The 26,128-nt window shown below is 45.7% G+C and overlaps 2 protein-coding genes across 2 annotated transcripts; one reads left to right on the plus strand and one right to left on the minus strand.

The window, feature by feature from the left end:
* Positions 1-18,147: 18,147 nt before the first annotated feature.
* LOC139830395 (uncharacterized) lies at positions 18,148-19,471 on the plus strand. Its single transcript, XM_071818395.1, has 3 exons — positions 18,148-18,415; positions 18,521-18,744; positions 18,821-19,471. Exons 1-3 carry the CDS (start codon positions 18,148-18,150, stop codon positions 19,469-19,471), a joined length of 1,143 nt encoding a protein of 380 aa, XP_071674496.1.
* A 2,706-nt stretch (positions 19,472-22,177) lies between these two features.
* On the minus strand, positions 22,178-26,074 carry LOC127348245 (uncharacterized). The gene is made up of 4 exons (XM_051374329.1): positions 25,894-26,074; positions 25,572-25,789; positions 23,425-23,886; positions 22,178-22,213 (listed from the first exon to the last, which is right to left on the minus strand). The coding sequence occupies exons 1-4, from the start codon at positions 26,072-26,074 to the stop codon at positions 22,178-22,180; spliced, it is 897 nt and encodes a 298-aa protein (XP_051230289.1).
* Positions 26,075-26,128: the final 54 nt, after the last annotated feature.

Genomic DNA, 26,128 nt, shown 5'->3' on the forward strand with positions numbered 1-26,128 from the left:
CAAAATGTAGCAGCAACAATAGTAGCAGAAACATCTTAACTCTCAAGTTACATAACTCAAAATGTAGCAGCAACAATAGTAGCAAATAGTAGCAGCAGCATTGCATGTACTACAACCAAAGTATAGTGAGCATTTTACATCCCCGGCATCCCTGGCAGCATTACTTAATTACAACAGAAATTCACATATATGATACATGTGTCTTCTCCAACAAACGATTGCCAAACAGGCTTGTACATCAACACCATGCTACTCTCTGGCTACATAATTAAAACAGTGCCAAACAGAGCTTGTACCCACTTATACAAAATACACTAGGTACCTTATCATTTTCATTTTGTTTTAAATGAACCAGATAAGGAACATAGCACCAATTTTCATTTTCTTTTAAATGAACCGAGAGAAGCTCACATGTGTCATTTTAGCAAACCAGAGAGCAAAACCAGAGAGCATTCTTTTTTGGCAAGTGAGCATGAGCATGAGCAGTAGCATTTCATTTACACTATAATAAAAAACCCCAACTCAATTTCTTTTTTTCAACAAGCACTTAGTATATAAAGCATTTTATTAAAGCATTTTATTTTTATTGCTAACATAATTTGACGGTAGCATGCATTTTTATTAAAGAATTTTCTTGCTACTGCTAGCATTCTTAATTCAAGTAGCATGCATTTTATTTTCTTTTTCAACAGCACTTGTTCTTTTTATGAACTAAACCTACTTCATAAAGTAGCATAAAGTAGCTAGCTACTTCATTTGCATTTCATCTAAACCAACTAAACCAACATATATAAAGTTCATTTTCAACTTTATTGCTATATCATTTAAAGCTATCTGCATCATTTTATTTCTAGTTGAAAAATTACAGAGAGCATTTCATATATATAGCATGAACCATTATGAAACCAGAGAATAAATGCAGTAGCATTCTTTTCTCCTATGAACTTTATATGAATTGGCAGTACCATAACCAAAATGCTAGCATTTTTAAACTAGAGAACACCAGTCAAGATGCTAGCATTTTCACTTTCTTTTTATAAATGGTTTGGTGAGCTAAACCTGCTGCTTCTTTACCTAGCAAACCAGAGAATGCATTTAATCAAGAACTAACATACTCGCTAGCATTCATTTTCCTTTTTCAAACCAGAGAACAAATTAACCTATGAATTTCATTCATATTATTAGCATGAGCATGCAACACCATTTAGCAAAAGCATGAGCATTTTATTTTCATTTAACCATTTAGCAAAACCAACATATATAAAGTTCATTTTCAACTTGATTGCAGTAGCATAAGCATGAGCATTTTATTTTCATTTAACCATTTAGCAAAACCATTTCCATTTTCATTTTGATTAACCAACTAAATCAACCAGTAGCATGTAGCAATTAGATGAGCTACACAGGCCATCACAAAACACCAACTAAACCTTATCTAACCAATGCAATGCAAGTCAGACAGTTCTAACAGACAAATCAAATAACAATACATGGCATGTCTAAACTTAGCACTGTGTCATTTTCAAGCAAATGACATAGATGGTAGTTACCCCAATCGGTGACAAGGAACTGACAAAATAAATATGCTCCTGTCTTTAAGTAAAAAACTAAAATTCATCAAGTAAATCGGTGAAATTGAGTTAATTTGTACATGTTGTCGGTAAATTCGACTATCGCATGCAAGAACTAAAATTAGGGCATGGTTTTTGAATGTGACAAGAATAGGAGCATCCAATTCCAATGTGACGAGAGGGGAAATCGGGGAGGGACAGCGGAAGTACGCGGGGGAGGGGAAGGTGGAGGAGGTCCTGGCGGATTCTTACCGACGGTGGCGACACGATGGCCGGCGCGTGTGCGACGCCCTCCTCCTCCTCCGCCGCGACGGTGGCCGGCGCCTGCTCGATCCTCCTCTCCGCCGCGACGGTGGCCGGCGCCTGCTCGATCCTCCTCTCCGAGGCGACGGTGTGGCGACGCACGGGTGAGGACGGCGGTGCTCGAGGTCGACGGTGGCGGCAGCAGAGACGAACAGCGCGGTTAGCTAGGGTTCGTCGCTTGGGGAATTCGAATGGGGAGGGAGAGAAGTGTCGCGCGGTGCGGCTAAGTCCCACGTATAGCCGGGCCCATGATATTGCCGGCGCACCACCTGTTTGGTTCGCCGGGGACAACGCTACCCCGGCGAACCAAACAGGTGGTGCGCCGGCAATAACATGGGCCCGGCTATACGTGGGACTTAGCCCCCACCAGCCCCTGGCCATTTCCTTTTCTATTTTACTTTTACTTTTTCTTCATTTCTTTATTTGTTTTCACTTTATTTTATGTTTATTTTCTTTCCTCCCAAATCATATACAAAAAATGAGTTATGCATTATATTTATGTTCTTATCTTTTTAAGATAATAACAAAGCAATGTAAGAACATGAAGATATGAGTTATATATACATGCATGCATAAAATATTGACCAACACAAATCCTATACTATTTTTTTCCTTTTCTAAAACATTTCCTTTTTCTATTTTATTTTATTTTTCTTCTTTTCTTTATTTCTTTTCACTTTCTTTTATGTTTATTTTCTTTTCCCACAAATCCTATACATACACGATATTCTTTTCTTCCTCGTTGGCGACTCCATCCATTCCGACGATGGTCCTCTTGCCTCTCCTCACGATAACACGGCTAGGCCTGGATGGGTCGGTTATGAAGAAGCATTGGTGCACGTGTTCTGCCAGTACCCATGGCTCATTCTGCGCGGTGGCGTTCGTGGACTTTGATTTGTTGGCTTCGGGTAGAAACATGGTGGTGAAATACCGGTCTTCTTTTCTGACGCTCTTAGCCCATCTGATACGGAACATCGGCACTTTCTCCCAGCGTAGCTAAGCTCCCAGATTTCCTCGATTCTTCCGTAGTATCTAGTCTTTACGTCACCCGTCCAGGAATCCATCGTTACTCCCCGAGTTCGGTAAACACTGTTCTTGTCTTTTTCTTCCGTGTAGAATGTGTACCCGTTGATATCGTACGCTTGGTAAGTCATGATGTTGGGCGCGGGGCCATGTGACAAGGCCAATACTAGTTTATCCTTGTCAGAATCCATTGGTGGGGGATTAGCAACAATGTGGTCTTTGAACCAGCGCGCGAAAGAGGAGTTGTGCTCTCTGTATATTTCTGCTTCCGTCATCATCGGCTTGCCACTGTTCTCTATCATGGTTTTGTGCTCTTTCAACCAAGGATCGATCAAGTCAATGTGTTGTAGCGCTACTAAGTTGGCCCTGTCAAAGTCGGAACTCCGACCAGACATGTGCACGTGCAGTTCCTTCCTTCCATTTTTGTGGCCTACTCCCTCGAACCTACGGAGGTACTTGTTTTGAGGCAAACCAACAGGGTCCTCGATGTCTAGATAATTCGTGCAGAAAGAGATGCACTCTTCGGTGAGCCAGCCCTGTACGATGCTTCCATCTGGATGTGACCTGTTACGAACGTATCCTTTAATGACCCCATTCATTCTTTCAAACGGCATCATGTTGTGTAAGAATGCCGGCCCTAGACTGACGATATCATCCATTATATGGACCAACAGATGGACCATCACGTCAAAGAATGCAGGCGGGAAGTACATCTCCATCTCACATAGGATCACCACGATCTCTTCCTGGAGCCTTGCGAGTTTCTTCACGCTTATCGACTTCCGAGTTATGACGTCGAAGAAGTTACGAGCCGATCAGCGTTGCACGGACATGGTCATCCATTATACCTCGGATTGCAACCGGAAGAATCTGCGTCATCATCACGTGACAGTCATGAGACTTCATGCCGCTGAAGTTTCATTTCTTGGGGTCCATGTATCTGCTTATTACCCCGGGGTAACCGAAGGGCACTCTGACTCCTACAAGGCAATTGAAAAATTGATCGACCTCGGCCGGACTAAAAGTGAAGCAGGAGGGGGGACAGTAATAGTCCGGCTGCTTAATCCTTTTGCGCTTCGACCGCCGTCCGCCTCCTCCTCCGATTGTCCCTCTTGGGCCGGCGGGATCTGAAGCTCTTCCACGATGGCCAAAACTTTCAGGTCTGTCTTGCTTTCGGCCCATCTTTGGTCCGGTCCGGCATGTTGTGAAGAGTGCCAAGCAAGCTCTCGCTCTCGTTCTTTGTAATATGCATGACATCAAGGCAGTGAGGTGTATCGAGAATTTTCCAGTACGGCAAGTCCCAAAACACGGACCTCCTTTTCCATACACCAATGAGCGGCGTCGTTTCCTTTTTCTTCTTCTTCTCTCCAGGCTTTTGACGAATCTTTCCCGGCGCAGGGCACTCCTTCCAACCTTTCAGTAATGTATCGATCTCTTCGCCGCTCTTCTTACGTGGAGGTCCTCGGGGTTCGGTTGTACCATCGAGCAGATCTCCACGCTTTCTCCACGGGTCAGTTTTACGTAGCCACCTTCGATGCCCCATGTAAACTGTTTTCGAAGAGCCATCCTTACCAAGCTGCAAAAACATCGTCTCTTCCATGCACCGACACATGCCTTGTGTCCATGGCACACCCGGCACGAAATGTAACCGTATCCGAGGTAGTCCTGCACCGTCGTGATCAACGCGGCTCTCAAAGGGAAATATTCTTCCGCGACGGCGTCCCATGTATCTACCCCTTCCTCCGCCCACAACGTTTCAAGCTCCTCCTTTAATAGTTCGAGATACATGTTGATATCGTTTCCTGGCTGTGTCGGCCCTTGAATTAGCATACTCATCTGTATGTACTTCCTCTTCATGCACAGCCAGGGCGGGAGGTTGTAGATCCATACAAACACGGGCCATGTGCTATGTGTGCTGCTGGTTTCGAACGGATTGAATCCGTCCGTGCTCGCACCCAACCTGATGTTTCGGGATCTGCCCCAAAACTTCCGAATTCATTGTCTAATGCTTTCCACCGGCTTGCATCCGAAGGGTGCGTCGACCGGGTGCTCAATCCGCTCTTTATCATTCAACACTGCCTCCTTTCTTTCTGCGTGCCAGCGCATGAGCTTTGCTTCCTTGCGGTCCGCGTAGAACCGTTGAAGCCGGGGGGCGAGCGGGAAGTACCACACAACTTTCCGAGGAGCTTTCTTCTTCCCTTTCTTGTACCGTTCAGCTTCACACACAGGACATTTGGTCTTGTCCATGTGCTCCTTGCGATACATGATACAATCGTTGATGCAGGCGTGATACTTTTCGTGGGGTAAGTCGAGAGGGCACGTGATTCTCTTGGCCTCGGCTAGACTACCAGGACACGTGTTCCCGGCAGGAAGGAGATCTTTCACGTATTCCAGGATGTCGTCGACGCTTGTGTCCGTCCATCCGTGTTTCGCCTTCATCTGCAGCACATCGAGAGCTACTCTCAAGCGAGACTCCCCAACCCGCGACCTGAGTCGTACAACGGAGTATTCGAGTCTATCTCGAGTTGCTCAAGCTTTGATTTCCGCTTGGCGCCTTTCGTCTTTCGAGAAGCAGATCTTGAAGATGAGGGTCCCGCACGACTGAAGCTAGCGGCACCTCTTCGTCGTCGTCAAGGTTATTGTCGTCGTCAAGGTTATTGTCGTCGTCAAGGTTATCGTCATGTGCGACAAACTCTTCATCGTCATCAGTATCATGATGCCCTCCTTCTTGCCGGCCATTTTTACCACCTGCCGCCGTCGCCCCATTGACCTCCGCGCCATCATCACTCATCCATTGAGTGTGTCCATGCATGAAACCATTAGTGAGCAGGTGCCCCTGCAACTTGCCTGAATACGGGTCAAACCATTTCCCTCGTTTGCATCTCCGGCACGGACACAATACCTCCGTGCGGTTATTTTCATACATGTCGATGATCGCGTGTTTCAGATATCTCATCACGATGCTTTCACTCATCTCGATAACCATTATCGCCTGCATGGTAAGATTACATAATTCATTAGAACCATGCATCCGTCGGTAGTTTTCACGGAAAATTTCGGCATGACCTTCCTACACGGTAGGACATAGGAGCGCCGGAAATGTGCCGAAACGGAAACTTGAAGAATCAACATTTCGGCGCAACGTTGGCAACTCATTTTCAACGCCAACACACACACAAGCACAAGCACAACATATATATATGCCACACACGAGAGCTTTTCTTCAAATGTCCAACATACATCGATTTCATTCCTTAATTTGTTCATTAATCACCTATTTGTTTGATATATTCGTCGATAAGATCGAGACGACGCGCCGCGACAATGGCGTATGGAAGCCGACTTTCTAGATCTAGATCTAGATTGAGCGGTCAATGCGGGATAGTAGATCTAGATCTACATAGGGGGATGTGGGAGATGCATGTAGGAAGGGAAGATTTGCTCAAAAATTTTGATTTGGTTTGGTCAAATTGGTGAAATTGGGGATAGAAATGGGCAAAAATGAGCTGGGTTGGGAGAAGGCTCGGGTTTGTGTGGAGAAGTGGAGTGTAGTGAGTGTGTGAGTGAGTGGGCTAGCTGGTTGGTGGTTGAAATAACTGCCAGGTTATTGCCGGCGCACCTGGACCATGGTGCGCCGGCAACATATACCCCTTTCGGCTATATCACAACCGGGCCAGGCCCAAGAATCATTTCCGGCGCACCGGCCCAGGGGTGCGCCGGCAATAGCAAACTTTCCACCGGCGCACCACTGGGCCGGTGCGCCGGCAATGATTCTTGGGCCTGGCCCGAATCGGCCCGGGCCATGCCAGGAAATAGCGCCGGCGAGCCTTTCCCCGAGGTGCGCCGGCAGTATCTCTTCATCGCCGGCGCGGCTGAAATGTGGTGCGCCGGCAATCCTTTCCACCGGCGCATGCACAAGGTGGTGCGCCGGCACAACTTGCCTCCACCTATAGGCTTTTCCCTAGTAGTGAGGCTAGCAAGGCTATTTGAAACAAACACAAGGATGAAGCGGTGCAGCAAAACTCATATAAAAGACATATTGAAAACATTATAAGACTCTACACCATCTTCCTTGTTGTTCAAACTCAATACTAGAAATTATCTAGACTCTAGAGAGACCAAATATGCAAATCAAATTTTAGCATGCTCTATGTATTTCTTCATTAATGGGTGCAAAGCATATGATGCAAGAGCTTAAACATGAGCACAACAATTGCCAAGTATCACATTACCCAAGACATTTATAGCAATTACTACATGTATCATTTTCCAATTCCAACCATATAACAATTTAACGAAGAAGAAACTTCGCCATGAATACTATGAGTAGAAACTAAGGACATACTTGTCCATATGCAACAGCGGAGCGTGTCTCTCTCCCACACAAAGAATGCTAGGATCCATTTTATTCAAACAAAACAAAAACAAAAACAAACCGACGCTCCAAGTAAAGTACATAAGATGTGACCGAATAAAAATATAGTTTCAGGGGAGGAACCTGATAATGTTGTCTATGAAGAAGGGGATGCCTTGGGCATCCCAAGCTTAGACGCTTGAATCTTCTTGATATATGCAGGGGTGAACCACCAGGGCATCCCCAAGCTTAGAGTTTTCTTTCTCCTTGATCATAATATATCATCCTCCTCTCTTGACCCTTGAAAACTTCCTCCACACCAAACTCGAAACAAACTCATTAGAGGGTTAGTGCATAATCAAAAACTCACATGGTCAGAGGTGACACAATCATTCTTAACACTTCTGGACATTGCCCAAAGCTACTGGAAGTTAATGGAACAAAGAAATCCATCCCACATAGCAAAAGAGGCAATGCGAAATAAAAGGCAGAATCTGTCAAAACAGAACAGTCCGTAAAGACGAATTTTAAAAGGGCACCAGACTTGCTCAAATGAAAATGCTCAAATTGAATGAAAGTTGCGTACATATCTGAGGATCACTCACGTAAATTGGCATAATTTTCTGAGTTATCTACAGATAATTTTGCCCAGATTCGTGACAGCAAAGAAATCTGTTTCTGCGCAGTAATCCAAATCTAGTATGAACCTTACTATCAACGACTTTACTTGGCACAACAAAACACTAAACTAAGATAAGGAGAGGTTGCTACAGTAGTAAAAAACTTCCAAGACACAAATATAAAACAAAGTACTGTAGCAAAATAACACATGGGTTATCTCCCAAGAAGTTCTTTCTTTATAGCCATTAAGATGGGCTCAGCAATTTTAATGATGCACTCGCAAGAAATAGTAGTTGAAGCAAAAGAGAGCATCAAGAGGCAAATTCAAAACACATTTAAGTATAACATGCTTCCTATGCAAAGGAATCTTGTAAATAAACAAATTCAAGAAGCATAATGCAACAAGCATAGAAAAACCAGACAAGCTCAACTTCAAGATTTTAAGCATATAGAGAGGTGTTTTAGTAACATGAAAATTTCTACAACCATATTTTCCTCTCTCATAATAACTTTCAGTAGTATCATGAGCAAACTCAACAATATAACTATCACATAAAGCATTCTTATCATGAGTCTCATGCATAAAATTATTACTACCCACATAAGCATAATCAATTTTATTAGTAATAGCGGGAGCAAATTCAACAAAGTAGCTATCATTATTATTCTCATCATCAAATATAGGAGGCATATTGTAATCATAATCAAATTTATCCACCATAACAGGTGGCATCATAAGACTACTATCATTATAATCATCGTAAATAGGAGGCAAAGTATCATCAAAGAAAATTTTCTCCTCAATGCTTGGTGGACTAAAAAGATCATGCTCATCAAAACCAGCTTCCCCAAGCTTAGAATTTTCCATAGCATTAGCAACAATAGTGTTCAAAGCATTCATATTAATAACATTCCCATTAGCATGCATATAAAGTTCCATCATTTTTTTAATTCTCCCTTCAAACACATCATGTCCTAATTCAAGATAAAGTTCATAAAGATCTCTCATATTTTTGTTGTTTTCCATTATGCCTAACTAGTGTAAACAAGAAACAAAAAGTTGCAATTGCAGGATCTAAAGGAAATAGCTTCGAGCACAAAATCAATGGCGCCAGAAGAGTACTTACCTGGAACCGAAGTATGAGTGCCTTTTTACCTTTCCTCCCCGGCAACGGCGCCAGAAAATAGCTTGATGTCTACGCCCCCTCCTTTTCCTGTAGACAGTGTTGGGCCTCCAAGAGCAGAGGTTTGTAGAACAGCAGCAAGTTTCCCTTAAGTGGATCACCCAAGGTTTATCGAACTCAGGGAGGAAGAGGTCAAAGATATCCCTCTCATGCAACCCTGCAACCACAAAGCAAGAAGTCTCTTGTGTCCCCAACACACCTAATAGGTGCACTAGTTTGGCCAAGAGATAGTGAAATACAGGTGGTATGAATATATATGAGCAGTGGTAACGGCACCAGAAAAGTGCTTTGCCCAGGACAGTAAACAAGCAGTAGTAACGCAGCAGTAGTAACGCAGTAAAACAGTAAACAAGCAGCGATAGCAGTATTTAGGAACAAGGCCTAGGGATCAGACTTTCACTAGTGGACACTCTCAACATTGATCACATAACAGAATAGATAAATGCATACTCTACACTCTTGTTGGATGATGAACACCATTGCGTAGGATTACACGAACCCTCAATGCCGGAGTTAACAAGCTCCACAATTCAATGTTCATATTTAAATAACCTTAGAGTGCATGAAAGATCAATACGACTAAACCAAGTACTAACATAGCATGCACACTGTCACCTTCACACTATGTAGGAGGAATAGATCACATCAATACCATCATAGCAATAGTTAACTTCATAATCTACAAGAGATCATAATCATAGCCTACGCCAAGTACTAACACGGATGCACACACTGTCACCATTACACCGTGCAGGAGGAATAAAACTACTTTAATAACATCACTAGAGTAGCACATAGATAAATTGTGATACAAAACACATTGCAATCATAAAGAGATATAAATAAGCACTTCACTATGCCATTCGTAACAGTGAATAAGTATTCTGTGAAATATAGCCTAAGAGACCCACACGGTGCACACACTGTCACCTTTACACACGTGGGACAAGGAGTCTCCGGAGATCACATAAGTAAAATTCACTTGACTAGCATAACGACATCTAGATTACAAGCATCATCATATGAATCTCAATCATGTAAGGCAGCTCATGAGATTATTGTATTGAACTACATAAGGAGAGAGATGAACCACATAGCTACCGGTACAGCCCCGAGCCTCGATGGAGAACTAGTCCCTCCTCATGGGAGACAACAGCGTTGATGGAGATGGCGGTGGTGTCGATGGAGGAGCCTTCCGGGGGCACTTTCCCGTCCCGGCGGCGTGCCGGAACAGAGACTCCTGTCCCCCAGATCTTGGCTTCGCGATGGCGGCGGCTCTGGAAGGTTTCTCGTACCGTGGCTTTTTCCGTCTCGAGGTTTTAGGTCGAGGGGCTTTATATAGGCGAAGAGGCGGCGTCAGAAGGTCAACGGGGCGACGACACTATAGGGGGGCGCGGCCCCCCCTTGGCCGCGCCGGCCTAGGGTTTGGTGGGCCTGTGCCCCCTCTCTGGCGGTTCTCGTGTGTTCTGGATGCTTCCGGGCAAAATAGGAACCTGGGCGTTGATTTCGTCCAATTCCGAGAATATTTCTTTACTAGGATTTCTGAAACCAAAAACAACAGAAAACAGCAACTGGCACTTCGGCATCTTGTTGATAGGTTAGTTCCAGAAAATGCACGAATATGACATAAAGTGTGCATAAAACATGTAGATATCATCAATAATGTGGCATGGAACATAAGAAATTATCGATACGTCGGAGACGTATCACCAGGCAAGGAGACACGGGCCCGACGCGTCAGCAGCACACGAACGAAGCTTCGCAGCTTTGCCTGAGTTGCGATGCAGGGGCATGCGAGATGTCTCGTCGGTGATATGCAACCTCCATGCGTTTCCGGTGTTCGCACGCCACCGCGCGTTCCCGCTCTTTCTTCCGGCCTCTTCTCGCGACGCCATCGTATATAAAAGTCCTCCCCGGCTCAATGGTAGCCACCACAACCACCGGCACCCCTTTCTCCACCGCAAGCACATCCCTCGTCGTATACACACCACCTACGTAATGATGAACCGCGTCGGCGCCGGCCAGTTCCCTCCACCACATCCACCACCGCAGGAGTTCGACGTCGACCCGGAAGCAGTGGAGAATGAAGCGTGGGAGGAGGTGGCGCTGGCGGACAACATAGCGGTGTTCGACGCCGCCACAGAGGAAGAGGCGCGGCGGCGCTGGGCGGAGGAGATGGGCGAGCAGTGGCGTGCTGAGTGGGAGCGCCTGCGCATGGAGCGGGAGCTCCTTCACGGTGAGCGGCGGGAGGCGCTAGAGCAGCGGCGGCAGGAGACGCTGGAGCGTTAGCGGCGGGGCGCTGGAGCAGCAGCTCTGGGAGGCGGCTGCAGTGGAGGCGGATGCATTGGCAGTGGCTGTGATGGCGCAAATGGAGGAGGAGGAGGAGGAGGATGACGAGGCGGAGGCGAAGGAGAAGGACAACGATGACGACGATTTCGACTAGTCCGACGACGACGGGCCGGACTCGAAGGAGGCGGAGGCTGCATGAACCGATCCAATATATAGCACGTAAACCTTTTTTTTTAAAGCACGTAAACCTAGTTAGCAATAGGAGGGGAACAATCAAAATTGGGGCACTAGAAAAAGTAGTTGGACTAGTAATTAGGAGAGGCGTGAAAAGATGGATCTTACCTGTGTCCTCCTAGGATCCGCATTCACCGGCGAACATGTTGTTCCAGAACACGCGGTAGAGACGAGCTTCGTAGGCCTTCCGATCGGCGCGGGACTCCTCGGGTTTAACTTCCCGCTCCTTTTGTTTCCTCGCCCTAAATGCTACCAACGCCTCCTCACCGCCCATATTTAGCTCCATCACCGGAGTTTTCTTCCCCTTCCTCGACTCTGCCTTCCCGATCTAGCTAAGCTTGTTGTCACCAGTAGGGAAAACGTTACAGGGGAGCGCTCATTTGCAGCGGACCCGTCTAAACGCACTGGTATTAGTAGCTGCATGCCAAAAACGTGCACGCGACTGGTACGCGTAATGGCAGCGTACCCAAGGTAGCGCACGCAACTAGTATGTGGGACCAGCTGTACTCGGGTAAAAAAAGTACCCACTACGCGTGCCCACGGGAGCACGCAACTGCTATCTCCATACTAGTCGCGTGCGCCTTTACTCACCTACTTCCAATATATTGGGCTGACGATTGTGAATCAGCCAAAATACTAGTTGGCGTGTCTTTTTTGGGCACGCTGCTACTATCAACTTACTAGCCGCGTGACTTTTTTGGTACCTACTACTAATCTCAGGATTTGCACCCTGATCGATATCGCTTTTTCAGTTTTTTAAAAAAATCATAGAAAATGATATAAAATTTAAAAAATAAAATCGTTTGAGATGTTCATGTTTTATGCCATCTAGTGTTATGTAAATAACAAACATGAATTTTAATATATTATGCAAAATGGTGTCATGTTTCGGTAAAACAACTTTTCTGGTTGAATATGACCTCCGATGAAATTTTTTAATATATGAAAATGTATATACACAAAATTTTACATCCGATTTCTTCTTCTTGTTGAATGAATCAATGATGCGCTTGTTGTACTTGTCGGAGGATTGATTGGCACCGGTGATGGGCAAAAGCTCACTTGCTTTCACACGCGTCGATGAGGCATTCGTCCTCCAAAGACTTCCACCTAGGATCACGAGTGCCACCGGTCCAACCATTCCTCATCGTCACCGTGCCACGCCGGTGTCGGCAGCGATCAGCTCCTCCTCCCCCACCTCCTCCTCCTCATCTTCATCCTCATTGTCCCCTTCTTCATACTCGTCGACGGGAGGTTCGTAGCTGTAGCCATGGCGTATGAAGCTGGTGAGGATCTCGACGCGGCTGGCTATCTACGCAACAAATAAACCTACTTTGAGTCGTCGGCGATGTCTAAAATGCACATTACACTTGAAGAGAAGGAAAACTCGCGTTGTTGTCGCCCATGGACACGGAGGACGTGCTAGCGAACACCTGGTGAGCGCTCCTGGGTCTCATCGGCGAAGAGGGTGCCAGGGAGGCCGGTGCCGTCAGTCACGTGGTCGTTGGTGCTTCCCGGGCGGCGCAGATCAGGCAACGAGTTCAGGTCGACGGGGAAGCAAAAGGCACCGCTGCCCCTCGGCGCCAAATCAGGCGACATGTCGATGAGGCACACTTCAGCGGCAGCCGCCGCTTTGGTGGCTTCGAGAGCGGCAACGTGGCGCCTTTTGCGGTCGGCTGTCACCGTGTAGCAGCGGAGTCTCTCCTCGTCCCACGCCTCCTGCGACACATGCACCGACTTCACCTTTGGCGCCACGGTGCGCGCCTTCGGCGGTGCCTTCGCTGCCTTCACCGGAGCCTTTTTCTTCGGCGGCATGGCGGCGGCGAGGGTTTTTCGGGTTGGAGTCTGCAGGATGGGATATGTAGCGGCGGGCCGGAGAAATGAGAGACGGGGGAGAAGGGATTTGGGGGAAATGATCTCCACATTTAGCAACTTATTCGTAGTCTTTCACATACACTATTAATTCTAAAGCGCATATCAGTTGTGACCCCTCCCGTGTCGCCCCCCGCGTGGTGGCCGGGGGATCCTAGATTCCGCCGCCCCTCCCACCCCTCCTCCGTCCTCCTCCCTCTCCGCCGCCACGGGGCTACGTCCGGGAAAAACCCTAGTAGCGCCGGCGAGGCATCTTTGGTTCCCTTGTGCGACAGGGTGGACGCGGTGGCACGCCTCTAGGCCATGGCATGGCGTTGCGTCGGGGGCCATGGCTGCGGCGCTCGGGCTCTGCCTGGTCGACGTCGTGACGGGCGGTGAGGCGGCGATGCGCGTCTGGGTCGATGGCTGCTGGCCGGCTTCTTCAGGGCGCGAGGGCTGTGGACGGCACGGGCTGCCGCCGTTCATCTCTACCTCTGATGGAGGTGATGGCGTGGTGGTGGTGGGGATCCAGGCTGATCGACGGCGGGTGGCATGGAGATGTCCTCCTCTCCTGTGGATCGGCCCCTTGGGCTGCATGTGCGGGTTTGTGAGGCGGGCGACCGGTGAGAGCCGGGATGCGACCTTGTCGCAGCTGATGATGGTGGCGTCATTGACGTCATTACCTTGTTGAAGGTGTCGTGGCTGCATATCTATCGCCTCTTTCCACATGTTTCAGTGGAAACCCTAGATCTGGGTCTCCTGGATCAGATGATGGTGGCGCTATTAGTGCCGCTTACCCTCTAGGGCATCGTCATGGAACTCGTGATGCCTGGAGAGGTCTGCTGGTGGAATAGTGTCTCATCTACAAGTCGAAGGTTACTGGTCTCGGTGGCGTGGTGCAGTGGGGTCTCGGCGACGGGTGTGTGATGGTTGACACGCGCAGGGAGAGATTATGCTGTCTGGTGTCATGGCGTCGTCGGCAATAGGAACGATGAAGATTGTGCGGATTTTTATCCTGAAGATTGCTCGGCGATTCGATGGAGGTGACGGTTGCTAAGAGTCTGTTAAACCGGATGTGTGCTCCCGTTTCACTTAGAAGATTTCTCGAGGTATGCAATGTTTTCAATGCCTTGGCATATTTTTCAGTCATTGTCAGGTGTAGCCGTGTAGGTGTTGTGGTGGGTTTGGTGTTTTTGATGTACTAGTTAGTGTGCACGTGCAACACACACGTCTCTGTGATACAACATTTTTGAATCCTTTTTTTCAATGAGTTGTTTTTCCACAGCGTTTGTTCTTGTAGAGTATCATATTTTAAGTCAAAAAATTGTAATTTTGGGCCTTCTAAAGATGCCAATATTTACTCAATAAAATGAAGCTTTGTTTAATGCATCAGGTAACTCCAATAATCAAAATAAATTCAGATTCTAAACGAATCATGCACGTGCTCCAACAGATAGTTTTTAAGTCAAATCAATCACTGTACAATCTGATTCAAATAGAGAAACATTTTTTTCCTAAATATTCAGTGCGAATAACATAAAACTAAGATAAAAAAAGTCTCTTGCAGTATTCTATAGTTCCATATGCACGGCTCAATAATTTTTGCCTATATGACAAGAAGAAGTGCCATATAATCTGTTCTCCACGTTAGCACAAAAACCTCATCAAACCATGGTCTCGATGTCCTTTAAACAAATAAGGACATAATCCTGTTAAGAGCATAAAACAAAGAACCTCTTATACTGCACAATTTTATGCAATTCTAACTCCTCTAGTAATTACAAAATATCCTGCTCATTAACTCTTTGCTTACCCCTAGTTGATTCAGCTATGAAAAATTGTTAAAGACATACATCTCTACTATATAAAAAAATATGAATTCTCATAATATTACAATAAAATCACATTAGGCAACATAACTACTTATTTATTAAAAACTTGCATGACTTCTGATCTTGCAAGAGCTGCATATCTGATAGAGGGAAACATATAAAAAATTAACCTGTTGCATTTCAAGAACAGTAGTAGCAGTCCAATAGTACGGTAAGTTCATATCAAAGACCTCTGGCTTGTGTACAATAATTACTAACCTTTGTATGCTGCCACACAAATCAAGAAAGAACAATATAGGGACCATCAGGAGCTCTATACTTCGGGCGTTCAAGAAGCAAGAAGACTCTACCGAAAGTGGTAATGAAAAACGGCTCTAGATGTTCACAGCCAATTGCAATACTGCAATTACTCATTATTATGTCATTCCCCAATCACTTAGGCTGAAGAGGACATGTAAGGAAGCCCCAAATTCTAAACTGAGTCACCATATTAAGAACAAAAATAATAAGATATCAATGATCACCCGCTCATCAGTACAATAACACAAGTGGTCTACAAATTCTGTAATTGGCATCTCCTAATAAATTAGCACGGCAATCTGAAATCAGAACAGAACAATGCACACTTTTATGAAATATCTTCTTCACATCAAATTATTCATCAAATAATTTAACGAAAAATATCGGAAGTGGATGTTTGTAGTTGAATATGTGTGGTGACTGAGAAATAGTTCATGGTAAGTCTGAAAGAGGACAAAATGGACTGTAAACTGCAATATATCCTTCTGATTGGTGGTTAATTATTTCATTCATAAAGGCCGTAACAGAAAAGGTGGATGGCTACTGATTGACCAACATAAGAAAAGCACACAGTATACATGTTTACCAGATGGCATGAATAATCATTTTGTTCATTGTACCTTGTGTTGCTGACATGATTATCAAAAGTATAACAGACTTAAACTTGAATGAACAAATTTGCTTCAACAATTAACCAAAGGATCCTTACCATATCATATGCTATGAGCTTGGCTAAGCTACCTTACGTGTAAGTTATTTTATACAAATCAAAATAGTGAACTGACAATATGAACCCTAATTTCCCAATAATCTGAGTGAGAAAGAGAATAGTAATTATAAGCTAGTGCCTCTCAGCCTGATGCAATCATGCCACTGAATCAAGTTAACTAACCCTTGTTACAATGTTTTTCTTGTGAATAACTAAATCAAAAGTCAGCAAATTGGTTCGTTTTATTTTTAAACGAAAATTGGAAGCTCATATTCAGCATAAACATTCTTAAGCTGACTATAAAACGTTTTACCATATCTTGAGTTCAGCTTGAGGGATGTGAAGAGGATGCGTCTGAACCTGTGCGGAGAAAAATACAGTACATGATAATCATGCAGACAAAACCGGATGAATATTTGTCCAGCATCGAATACCGAGGAAAGTAGATCAAAGTAGCATGACATGCAATTATCAACATCTACACATTCATTTGAATTTTACGCACAGACCAAACTATACATCGGAATCTCCATGCTTTAAATTTGAGGTACCATCCATCCACGCCTAGAAACTAACAGCAAAACACATGAAAAAGAAAAGAAGAGAGGCGCAACCTTTCTTGCAGGCTAGGCGAGCGGAGCGAGCTAGGCGAGTTTGGCAGCGGCATCCAGGCTGATGCCTCCGCGCGAGGAGGGGCCGCGGTAGCAGATCATGCAGGCACCTGACTGAACGTGGTCTGGTGGGGGAGTGAGGAGGGCCTGTGATGTGAGGAGCGTGGCAGGCCGGTGAGGAGCGCGACGGGCCTTGGAGCGCGGCGAGCCGGTGAGGAGCGCGACGGGCCTTGGAGCGCGGCGAGCCGGTGAGGAGAGCTGCGAGATGACCCGCCGGCGAGGCGTGGGGATTGGCGGGGTAGTGATGGAGAGGCGCCGGGAGGATGGAGATATGGGGGGCAGTGTGGTGGACGGTGATTGAAGGCGGAGGCGGTAACTCCGGCGGCGGCAGCCAGCGAGGAGGAGATTGCGGGAGGACTGGAAGAGGCGAAAGAGGAGGAGGAGATCGCGGTAACTCCGGTGCTTTTGGGTCTGATGAATGGATTATGTTTCCTCACAGGCAAGGGAAGGGCAGATGCGTGCGATACGGCCGAGATGGGAGGGTACGGGATCTGGGGAGGGGGGAACAAATGAGCCTCAACCGTTTGATGCATTTAGATAGACGGTTCAGTTTTAATTTTCCTACGGCACTTCCTGCCTTTATAAGTAGTAGAGATAATCTTTTGTCAGATCTTTGCTGAATAAATTAATAAAAAGGCTGGAGCATAGCCTCCATTTCAAAAAAAAAAGTAACTCATTAAGATTCGGTTTCGAGAACAGAGAGCTATAAACTATTTTACGATGGAATTGCTAAGTTTCAGCTAGCTAAGACGTAGCTTATGTTTCAGTCACGTGCTCTATCGTTGAATTTTATTTTTGCTTGAAGATTCGTGTTTGCTGCTCCTTATACTTAACTTTGTTTAGGCCCGCATCATGTAATTCGACTAAGAAATAAGTTATGTTTCAGTTGACTGAGACTTAGACACACACATTTTATAATGGTATAAAAGTTAAAAAGTACGAATCAGCTAGCCACCCTAGTTCTCGGAAGTCCTATCTGAAATCCTCAAATTTCCACGTCTCGTACAACCTCCAGTTTCCTTTAAAATTAATTAACCCAAGAAAAAGCCTTTAAGAGTCTGTAGTCCGTCAAACACGGCCGCTTGGAAGATTTGCATTGAGTACGTACCCAGCGCGGATCGATCGAGGAGAGAAGGCTAATCCAGATCGGCGGCGACGACACTCGATCGAGACCTTCGGGCGCCCGTCCACAGGTAGGTCGATCGATGGAACTAGAGGAGGTCCTCGCTGACCTTGCCGACCCTGCATACCCGGCGATGTTTCTGGAGTGTACTACCGACGAGGAAGAATCTCTAGCAGCGAGCGACAAGGAGGGAGACGAGGAATGGCACGAGGAAGCTTTTGTGGCATCGAGCGATGAGGAATCGCCCGAGGAGTCCTTCACCGACCCAGCCGCCTACGAGGCTCGCCTCTACCGTGATTTCTGGAACGATATGTTCTCCGGCGACGAACACGGTTCCTACGACACCCTAAGTAATTAAGCATCTCCATCTCTACCTTCCTTCTCTTCTTTCACCTGAATTGCAACCTACAACCATGATCGAACATCCCAACTCAGATCTCAATTCTGTCATGCAGCTTCCATCCCTCCCATGTTTTTCACCGACCATAGCACCCGGGACGACTACGTACACGAACAGCCAACATTACAGATCTTTTCGGTGAAAGTTACCGACATAACAGGGGGTCTAGAGTGGCCTCTCGACGTCTACGGCATGGTCGTTGTACGGGACGTGGTGGATCGCAACCGTAACATCATCTTTCATCGCAACAGAGACAACTGCCAAACAATCACGCAGGAGGTTGTACATAGTCTTATAGCTACTTCACTCCTATATAATTACTGAGTATTTGTTTCTAACTTTGACATATATGCAGGATCCATGTCTCGTGCTAACCGGTCCTACACGTGCCGTTGTCTTGTCCGTGCAAGCAGCGTTTGTCGAGGTTGATCTGAAGGTGAAAGGCACCACGGAATCTGAGGATAGAGACCTGAGCTTTCTAGCAGTGTCATACAAAAATGACGGCTCATCTAGTTCTTACGTCTTTGACCGCGTCGAGACTAGCAGACTTAGCACACTTGAGCTTACATTCGGGCACATCGTCAACTCTGTGGAGGCCACGATCAGTATGCAAGTCGTTCGTGGGAGCTGGCCACATGGTTTTCGTGGTGTATTCACGGCATGTACCACCGACATACATGGCTTGGATGTCTTGCTGTTGTCTTTTGGAGACGGTGAACTGCCTGTAGATGAGGAGGGTGAGGTCAAGCTTTCGCGCCGTGTTGTTTCCGTTGAATTCTCTCGACCAATGGCAAGACGCAAGAAGGCCAACCGTAAGAAACCAAAGCTCAAGATTTATGGGCAGGCGCTACACATTGAAGGAGAGAGAGACGTGTTGAAGGATGATGCAGTTTTTACATCTAAGAAAAACGGCCGAAGCAAGCAGATGCTCAGGATTGGCTCATGTGAGATGGAAGTGACGGTGGCATGGTCTCTTCTATCGACCTTCAAATGCAGCTACGATTAGACTGATCTGAACTCAGCTTTTGAGCCGTTTTCTTTCCCTCTGGGATTGCTTTAGTTCCCGTGTGTAATTTCTTTTTGTTGCTTGTGGAGGATGTCAGTTAAATTCTAAATACGCAGAGGTCCGATGTAACCTTCTATGAATTATAATACTTATGAGCTTGGTGCTATCTTATGATTTTAATGAAGCACCCTTCTATGTATGTTGCTGGTTGCTTCATTTTTGTATGTGGTTGCTTTGTGCCAGCTGCTTTCGGTTGCTAATTATACACCGTCTTGGTGCTTTTTTGCAGTCTTTCATGCTGGTATATGAATACAGGGGGTACATGTATCTAGATTTCAGATGGCACATGAAAGTTTACAAGCCTCAGAGTTGTAGGTTCCCAAAATGATACACCCTCCGTCACAAAATATAAGACGCGGTCGCTAGTCAATGACATAGAACTTTGACTATGGTTTGTATTTATAATATATCAACAAAATTTGTGAACTTATAAAAACGAAAGAGAATTGCACGATGGGTGCAAGGATACTATGTATACATTCCCAATTCATATAGTATTTTAGTATATATACTAGTGGCTAAAATTGTGCATCAAATACCTTGCGAAATATTCCCAAAATATAAATCATCATCAGTCCACACCGAGCACCACCTGAAGGAGTTATGTCGTAGAGGCAATAATAATAAGTGTTATTTATTATATATAATTTCATATTTATTATTAAGTTTATTATTTATGCTATAACTATTGTGTTTCTCAAATATGAGTTTCGAAGAAAAGCTCACAAGCATAGTAGAGAGATAATAAAAAGAAAGAAAGTTTCTACTCTTTGCTCCTAAATGTGGATAGCTCAAATAATGTAAGATGATCAAGCTTTTCTGATCATGCGCATTATTATTGTAACAAGGATGTTTGCAATGATTAGGGTACATTGTTTGACTTAACAATGGTACTGAAAAGACTCAAGCCACTAATACACTATGAGACATATTCATCGTTGTTAACAGCTTTATTTTTAAGTGTTATCTTATGTAAAAGTACTTACACAATGAACCGGGCCACTCATCAGCGGGTAATGGCCAAATGCTCCAGGTGAGAAAGAGATGATTGGCACGAAGTGTCTCCTGGCAGCTCCACTCGTTAGCACGTAACTGCCAAAGGTTGACACAGCCCTACAAAACCACACTTACTCGGTCAACGCCTCTTATCCGACGACAAAGTGTTGTTTGTGCTTTTGTGGAGGTTTGAGACGAGAGAGGGGAAAAGTGAGCAAACGTTTTTGAAGCTGGACAAAACGGGGAACAACTAAGAAGCGATTGGAACGAAAGAAAACCTTTTTTATTCCATAAAGCGCCATATTTGAAGGTCGATAAAAGAGACCATGCCACCGTTTTCCTGCGCTTCAAATCATGGTATATACTTTCTAAAGCAAAAAAAAAAAAAACACGAATCCAAAAAATCTTTTCTAGTGACTTCTGTTCTTCTGACCCAAAATTGGTTGTATTACATGCCTAGGTTTGTAAAATATAAACTATTGCATTTATTCAAAAATAAAACCCTCTACAAATAAGATATAGTATGACTCTAAAAGCACGGAGCTTACCTCTAAGTGCATACATGGTGGGACCCACAGCTGGCGCTTAGGCAGCAGTTCTTACCCAGTCTAAGTTATAGGACGGGAATTCGGGAAAACAGGGTGACAACCCCATGCGATAATAAAATTTGTAAGGTCTGGTGTGGTGAGGCACCTAGTGTAATTGGGAACCAGCTACGTTAATATAGTTGCAGCATTTCTTCTAAAAAAAAGGGTGACAACCCCATGGGTAGATTGGCAGGGATGAGAATATTAAGGGTGTGTTCGTTTTTTGGATGGGACGGAATAGAATGGAACCATTCCATTCCACTGTCACGGAACCGTTCCATCCCTCTGTTCGGTTTGGAATTTTTTTGTTGTCACGGAACGGTTCCATCCCTGTTTTCGGTTTTGGAATGGGATGAGAATGGAATGTAATGGGTGAGATAGTCACCCGATCAATTATTCTAAACTCGATTAATTATTTGCTAAACTTGATTAAGTAGTGCTAAACTTGATTAATTATTGCTAAACTTGGTTAATTATGCTAAACTTAATTAATCAGCGTGTAACAGTCACCCATTCCACCTCGTCCGGCCGAATCGGAGGAACCACTTCATTTTGGATCTAGGGAGAATATTTCATTTGGAGGAACCACTTCATTCCATTCCAGTTTGCAACCGAACGCAGGAACGGGCTCTGGGTGCGGAACGGTTCCATTCCGTTCCACCCCATACCCAAACCGAACACACCCTAAGTACATGTTTAACCATTGTACTACTATCCATTATGTATAACAATATATCGAATATATATATGACAAAAATCATGAAAAAGAAAGTCCATATGAAATGGAAAAATATAATGTATCATGTTGAAACAAAGCAATTCGGCTGGCGACGACGAATTTTAGATAGGTTATTAGTCTTTCTCATGTGTTTATGTTCTAAGAGTTGTGCTCAAATCTATATTATGATACTTCCATTATTAATTTTGTGTGTGAATTTGTAGTTGAGAAATTGAAATGGTCTATTTCATACACGAGATGATACCAAGCGCATTGTAGACATACACAATAGATAATCAAATTTTATGTGAAGGAAATTCTTCAGATACTACAGTCAATACCATTTCATGCATATATTGTCAACTTATTACCCAACTCAGCCTGCAAGACGCAATACAATCAGTTCAACTAATAGACAAGAACCACTATTAAGATATTTGTTGGACCTTACGATTTAGAGATCTCTACCATATTGTACTTCATCCGTTCAAGAATAAATAACTTAGTTTTGTCTAGATAAGGATGTATATAAGTTGAGTTGTTTATTTTTTCAACCGAGAGGGTATTAAGGATACTAAAATAGACACTAAGCTAACACACATGTGCATACTAATATATGCATATACAATATATAATTTATGCAGTATTCAAAATATTATTTCAAGTTAACATTTTTTTAAACATATGTGTTACATTTATCAAAACACAATGGTTTTAATGATAAACAATACAAATGTATTACTAAGAATGACATAAATAATATTAGCATCATTTTAAATGTGATTAACTTTGCAAACTAATATATAGAAAATTATGCTTGTTAAAACTGTAGTATGATAAAAGTTAGGCATAACAAAGTATAATAGTTTGGTATAATATATTAATGTTAATAAAGTGATTGCTCAAAAGTGTATGAGGGCACCGCACCAAGTAAGATAGAAACTAAAATCCGTAAGAAAATAGCCCTAATCATAAAACTAAGCGTTGGTTAGAAAATGAATTGGTGATTACCATGGTGGCATGGACAGCGTGCGGGCATCGTCCAAAAACGGAGAGGACAGTGCTGTTGGTGTGTAGCCGGGTTGACCTTCCTGACGCGTCCAAAGATCGAGCACCAACCCGCAGCACTGTTCACCCACCGAAACTCGTCAATGCTCTACACATACACATAGCTTCTGTCGGGGTAGGGCCTAGGCGTGCCGTGGGGGGCTTCATCACCGGCGAAGGCATAGGGCGAGATTGGACGACTCGGTGTGCATGCACTCCCGCGCAAATTGCAACAACGTCGCTTATGGGATGCCCTAACCGGAAGAAACGTTAATGTGCCTTGCACCATTAAATTGTCTTACGAAAAAGGGAACAACAAAACTGTTACAAATTAGTAATTACACCACCATCGTATAACTTTCATTCAACTTCTAACAAATGGCAACCGTTTAGGTTGTGAGGAGAGACCATGCCACGGTCACTTGCATCTTACATGTGTTGACCTTAATTGTATGTTGGCTTCTACCATTCTCTTTGGGCTTGAAATAGATATGATGTTCCACCTTACCATTTTTTTCATTGATACATTGTGCCTTGAGACAAACGATCAACTTTGGATTCCTAAGGTTTTCCTTGGGCCGAACAAGTTCGACAGAAACAACACGGCGCGAAAGCTTGACCATGCAGCCATCAGCCATAGGCAATTCACCGTCTTCAAAAGCGAGCAGCGGGACTTCCATGCGATTAATGCTGGATGTCTTGGCGGTAAATACGCCTTGATAACCACATGGCCACCTCCCATCGATGACTTCCACCTTGATCGTGGCCTCGACAGAGTAAAGGATGTGACCAAATGTTAACTTGAGCGTACTGAGCTTGCTAGTCCAAACACGATGGATCACACATGATCTAGATGGGCTGTTACTAGTGTAACATGCTGCTAGAAGGCTTAAATCTTTGTCCTCGGACATAGTAGCGCCTTTCACTTTGAGATTGACCTCAAAGTAGACCGGATGCACATTCACCACAACGGCTCGTGTAGGGCCGGTAAGTGCCAGATAGGAATCCTTCATGCAAACACATTTTCAAGTTAGCCAATGATCCGACCAAAGATATTATGCATATATACTAGGTGTTGGGGCTGGCCTCGGCGACACACGCCGAACCAGCCCCTTCGGCGACAAACGCCGGTGCTCTCTCTCTCTCGCACAGACGGAGGTGGAAGAAAGAGACGATGGAGTGGAGACACAGAGTTTCCCGGCCGGCGCACGAACGCCGCCGTGGGCGCACATACACCCTACTCTTATTTCTCTTCAGCTCAAATGATCAGACTGATTACAATGGCTTAGGTAGGCTCAGCGCTCCTCTACGCACCACACCTTGGCCACTAGCTACATGCACGCATGCACTCACACCACTAACACATGACCCGATCCATGATCCACATGACCCGGATGCCACTGCTGCCTCTCCGCACGAACAGAGCTGCAACTGCCGCAGGCCATGCATGCAGTTTGATCGAGTCTTCAGCTGCTGCAGTGCTCCTTCTCCGGCCGCCCGCACGACGCGCTCCAACGCGCACAACACGACTGGCCTACATGGTGGACACGAACGTGAGCATGGCCTCACGCGCCACCGGCCGGGACACACTGACTCACACACTACATGGTTTTATTTTCCTAACATTCTCCCCCTAAACCATGACGTCGCCGCCCATCCTGACATACAGGAGCGCCGGATCATCATCGGCGTCGGCGGGGAACACACCTTCTTCATCTTCATCTTCAGCGCCACACGTCGCACTCCGCCGGCGACACACGCCGGACAGCCTCCAGCGACAAACGCCAAATGATGTAGCCGAACTCGAGCACGAACTCGAGCACAACGGCCGACATACGCCTCGACGACGAACGCCTCCGCCCGACGTCAATCGCGTGCCTCTACGCGCAGCTGCACCTCCACGGTCGCCGCTCCCTCGCCTCCATGGCTGCCACAGCCTCCACATCGCATTGCAGCGCCTCCACGCCGCCATGCAACCGTGTGCACGCTGCACCACGCTTCCACGGCCTCCGCGCTCGCCACGGCCGCATCCACCGCGCTCGCCGTGGACTCGCCTCGCGCCATGGCCGCCATCGCCTTGAGGCTCTGATACCACATGTTGGGGCTGGCCTCGGCGACACACGCCGAACCAGCCCCTTCGGCGACAAACGCCGGTGCTCTCTCTCTCTCGCACAGACGGAGGTGGAAGAAAGAGACGATGGAGTGGAGACACAGAGTTTCCCGGCCGGCGCACGAACGCCGCCGTGGGCGCACATACACCCTACTCTTATTTCTCTTCAGCTCAAATGATCAGACTGATTACAATGGCTTAGGTAGGCTCAGCGCTCCTCTACGCACCACACCTTGGCCACTAGCTACATGCACGCATGCACTCACACCACTAACACATGACCCGATCCATGATCCACATGACCCGGATGCCACTGCTGCCTCTCCGCACGAACAGAGCTGCAACTGCCGCAGGCCATGCATGCAGTTTGATCGAGTCTTCAGCTGCTGCAGTGCTCCTTCTCCGGCCGCCCGCACGACGCGCTCCAACGCGCACAACACGACTGGCCTACATGGTGGACACGAACGTGAGCATGGCCTCACGCGCCACCGGCCGGGACACACTGACTCACACACTACATGGTTTTATTTTCCTAACACTAGGCACTAGTAAATGAGACAAAGTAGGAGAGAATGTATGAACCTCCTCGGTGAGTGTTTGAGAGTTATCTCGTTGACGGTTGAAGATAATGTTACGCTTATGATCCACGACGTCGCGTACGGCAACCATACCGTAGACGTCAATCGGCCATAGTAAGCCTCCCATTATCTCCTCGACTTTAACCGAGAAGATCTGCAAGGTCGGCTGCGTGCTGGCGAATGTGGAACGATGGTCGGTGAAACGCATTGCCGGGATAGACGCTGTGGTTTTTCAATATATAATATAGTTAGTGATATTATCAGAAGGAACAAAGGTAACATGTATATCTACGTAATGAATGTGTTGGACGCCTGCTAGTACTTACTTGCGTCCTCGTAGGAGCCGCGTTCGCCGGCGAGCTTCCGGTTCCAGGTGCCGCGGTAGAGACAAGCCTCGTAGGCATTGTTGTCGGTGTGGGACTCCTCGGGTTCATCTTCCTTCTCCTTTTCCCTCCTCGCCCAATATGCTGCTATCTTGGCGTCAAGCACATCCCCCTCAACGTCCATATTCGCTACAGTAATGCCTTCCTTGCCGATCTAGCTTAATTAGACACTAGACCA

The sequence above is a fragment of the Lolium perenne genome, chromosome 4 (genome assembly GCF_019359855.2).
Source record: "Lolium perenne isolate Kyuss_39 chromosome 4, Kyuss_2.0, whole genome shotgun sequence".
Lineage (NCBI taxonomy): Eukaryota > Viridiplantae > Streptophyta > Magnoliopsida > Poales > Poaceae > Lolium > Lolium perenne.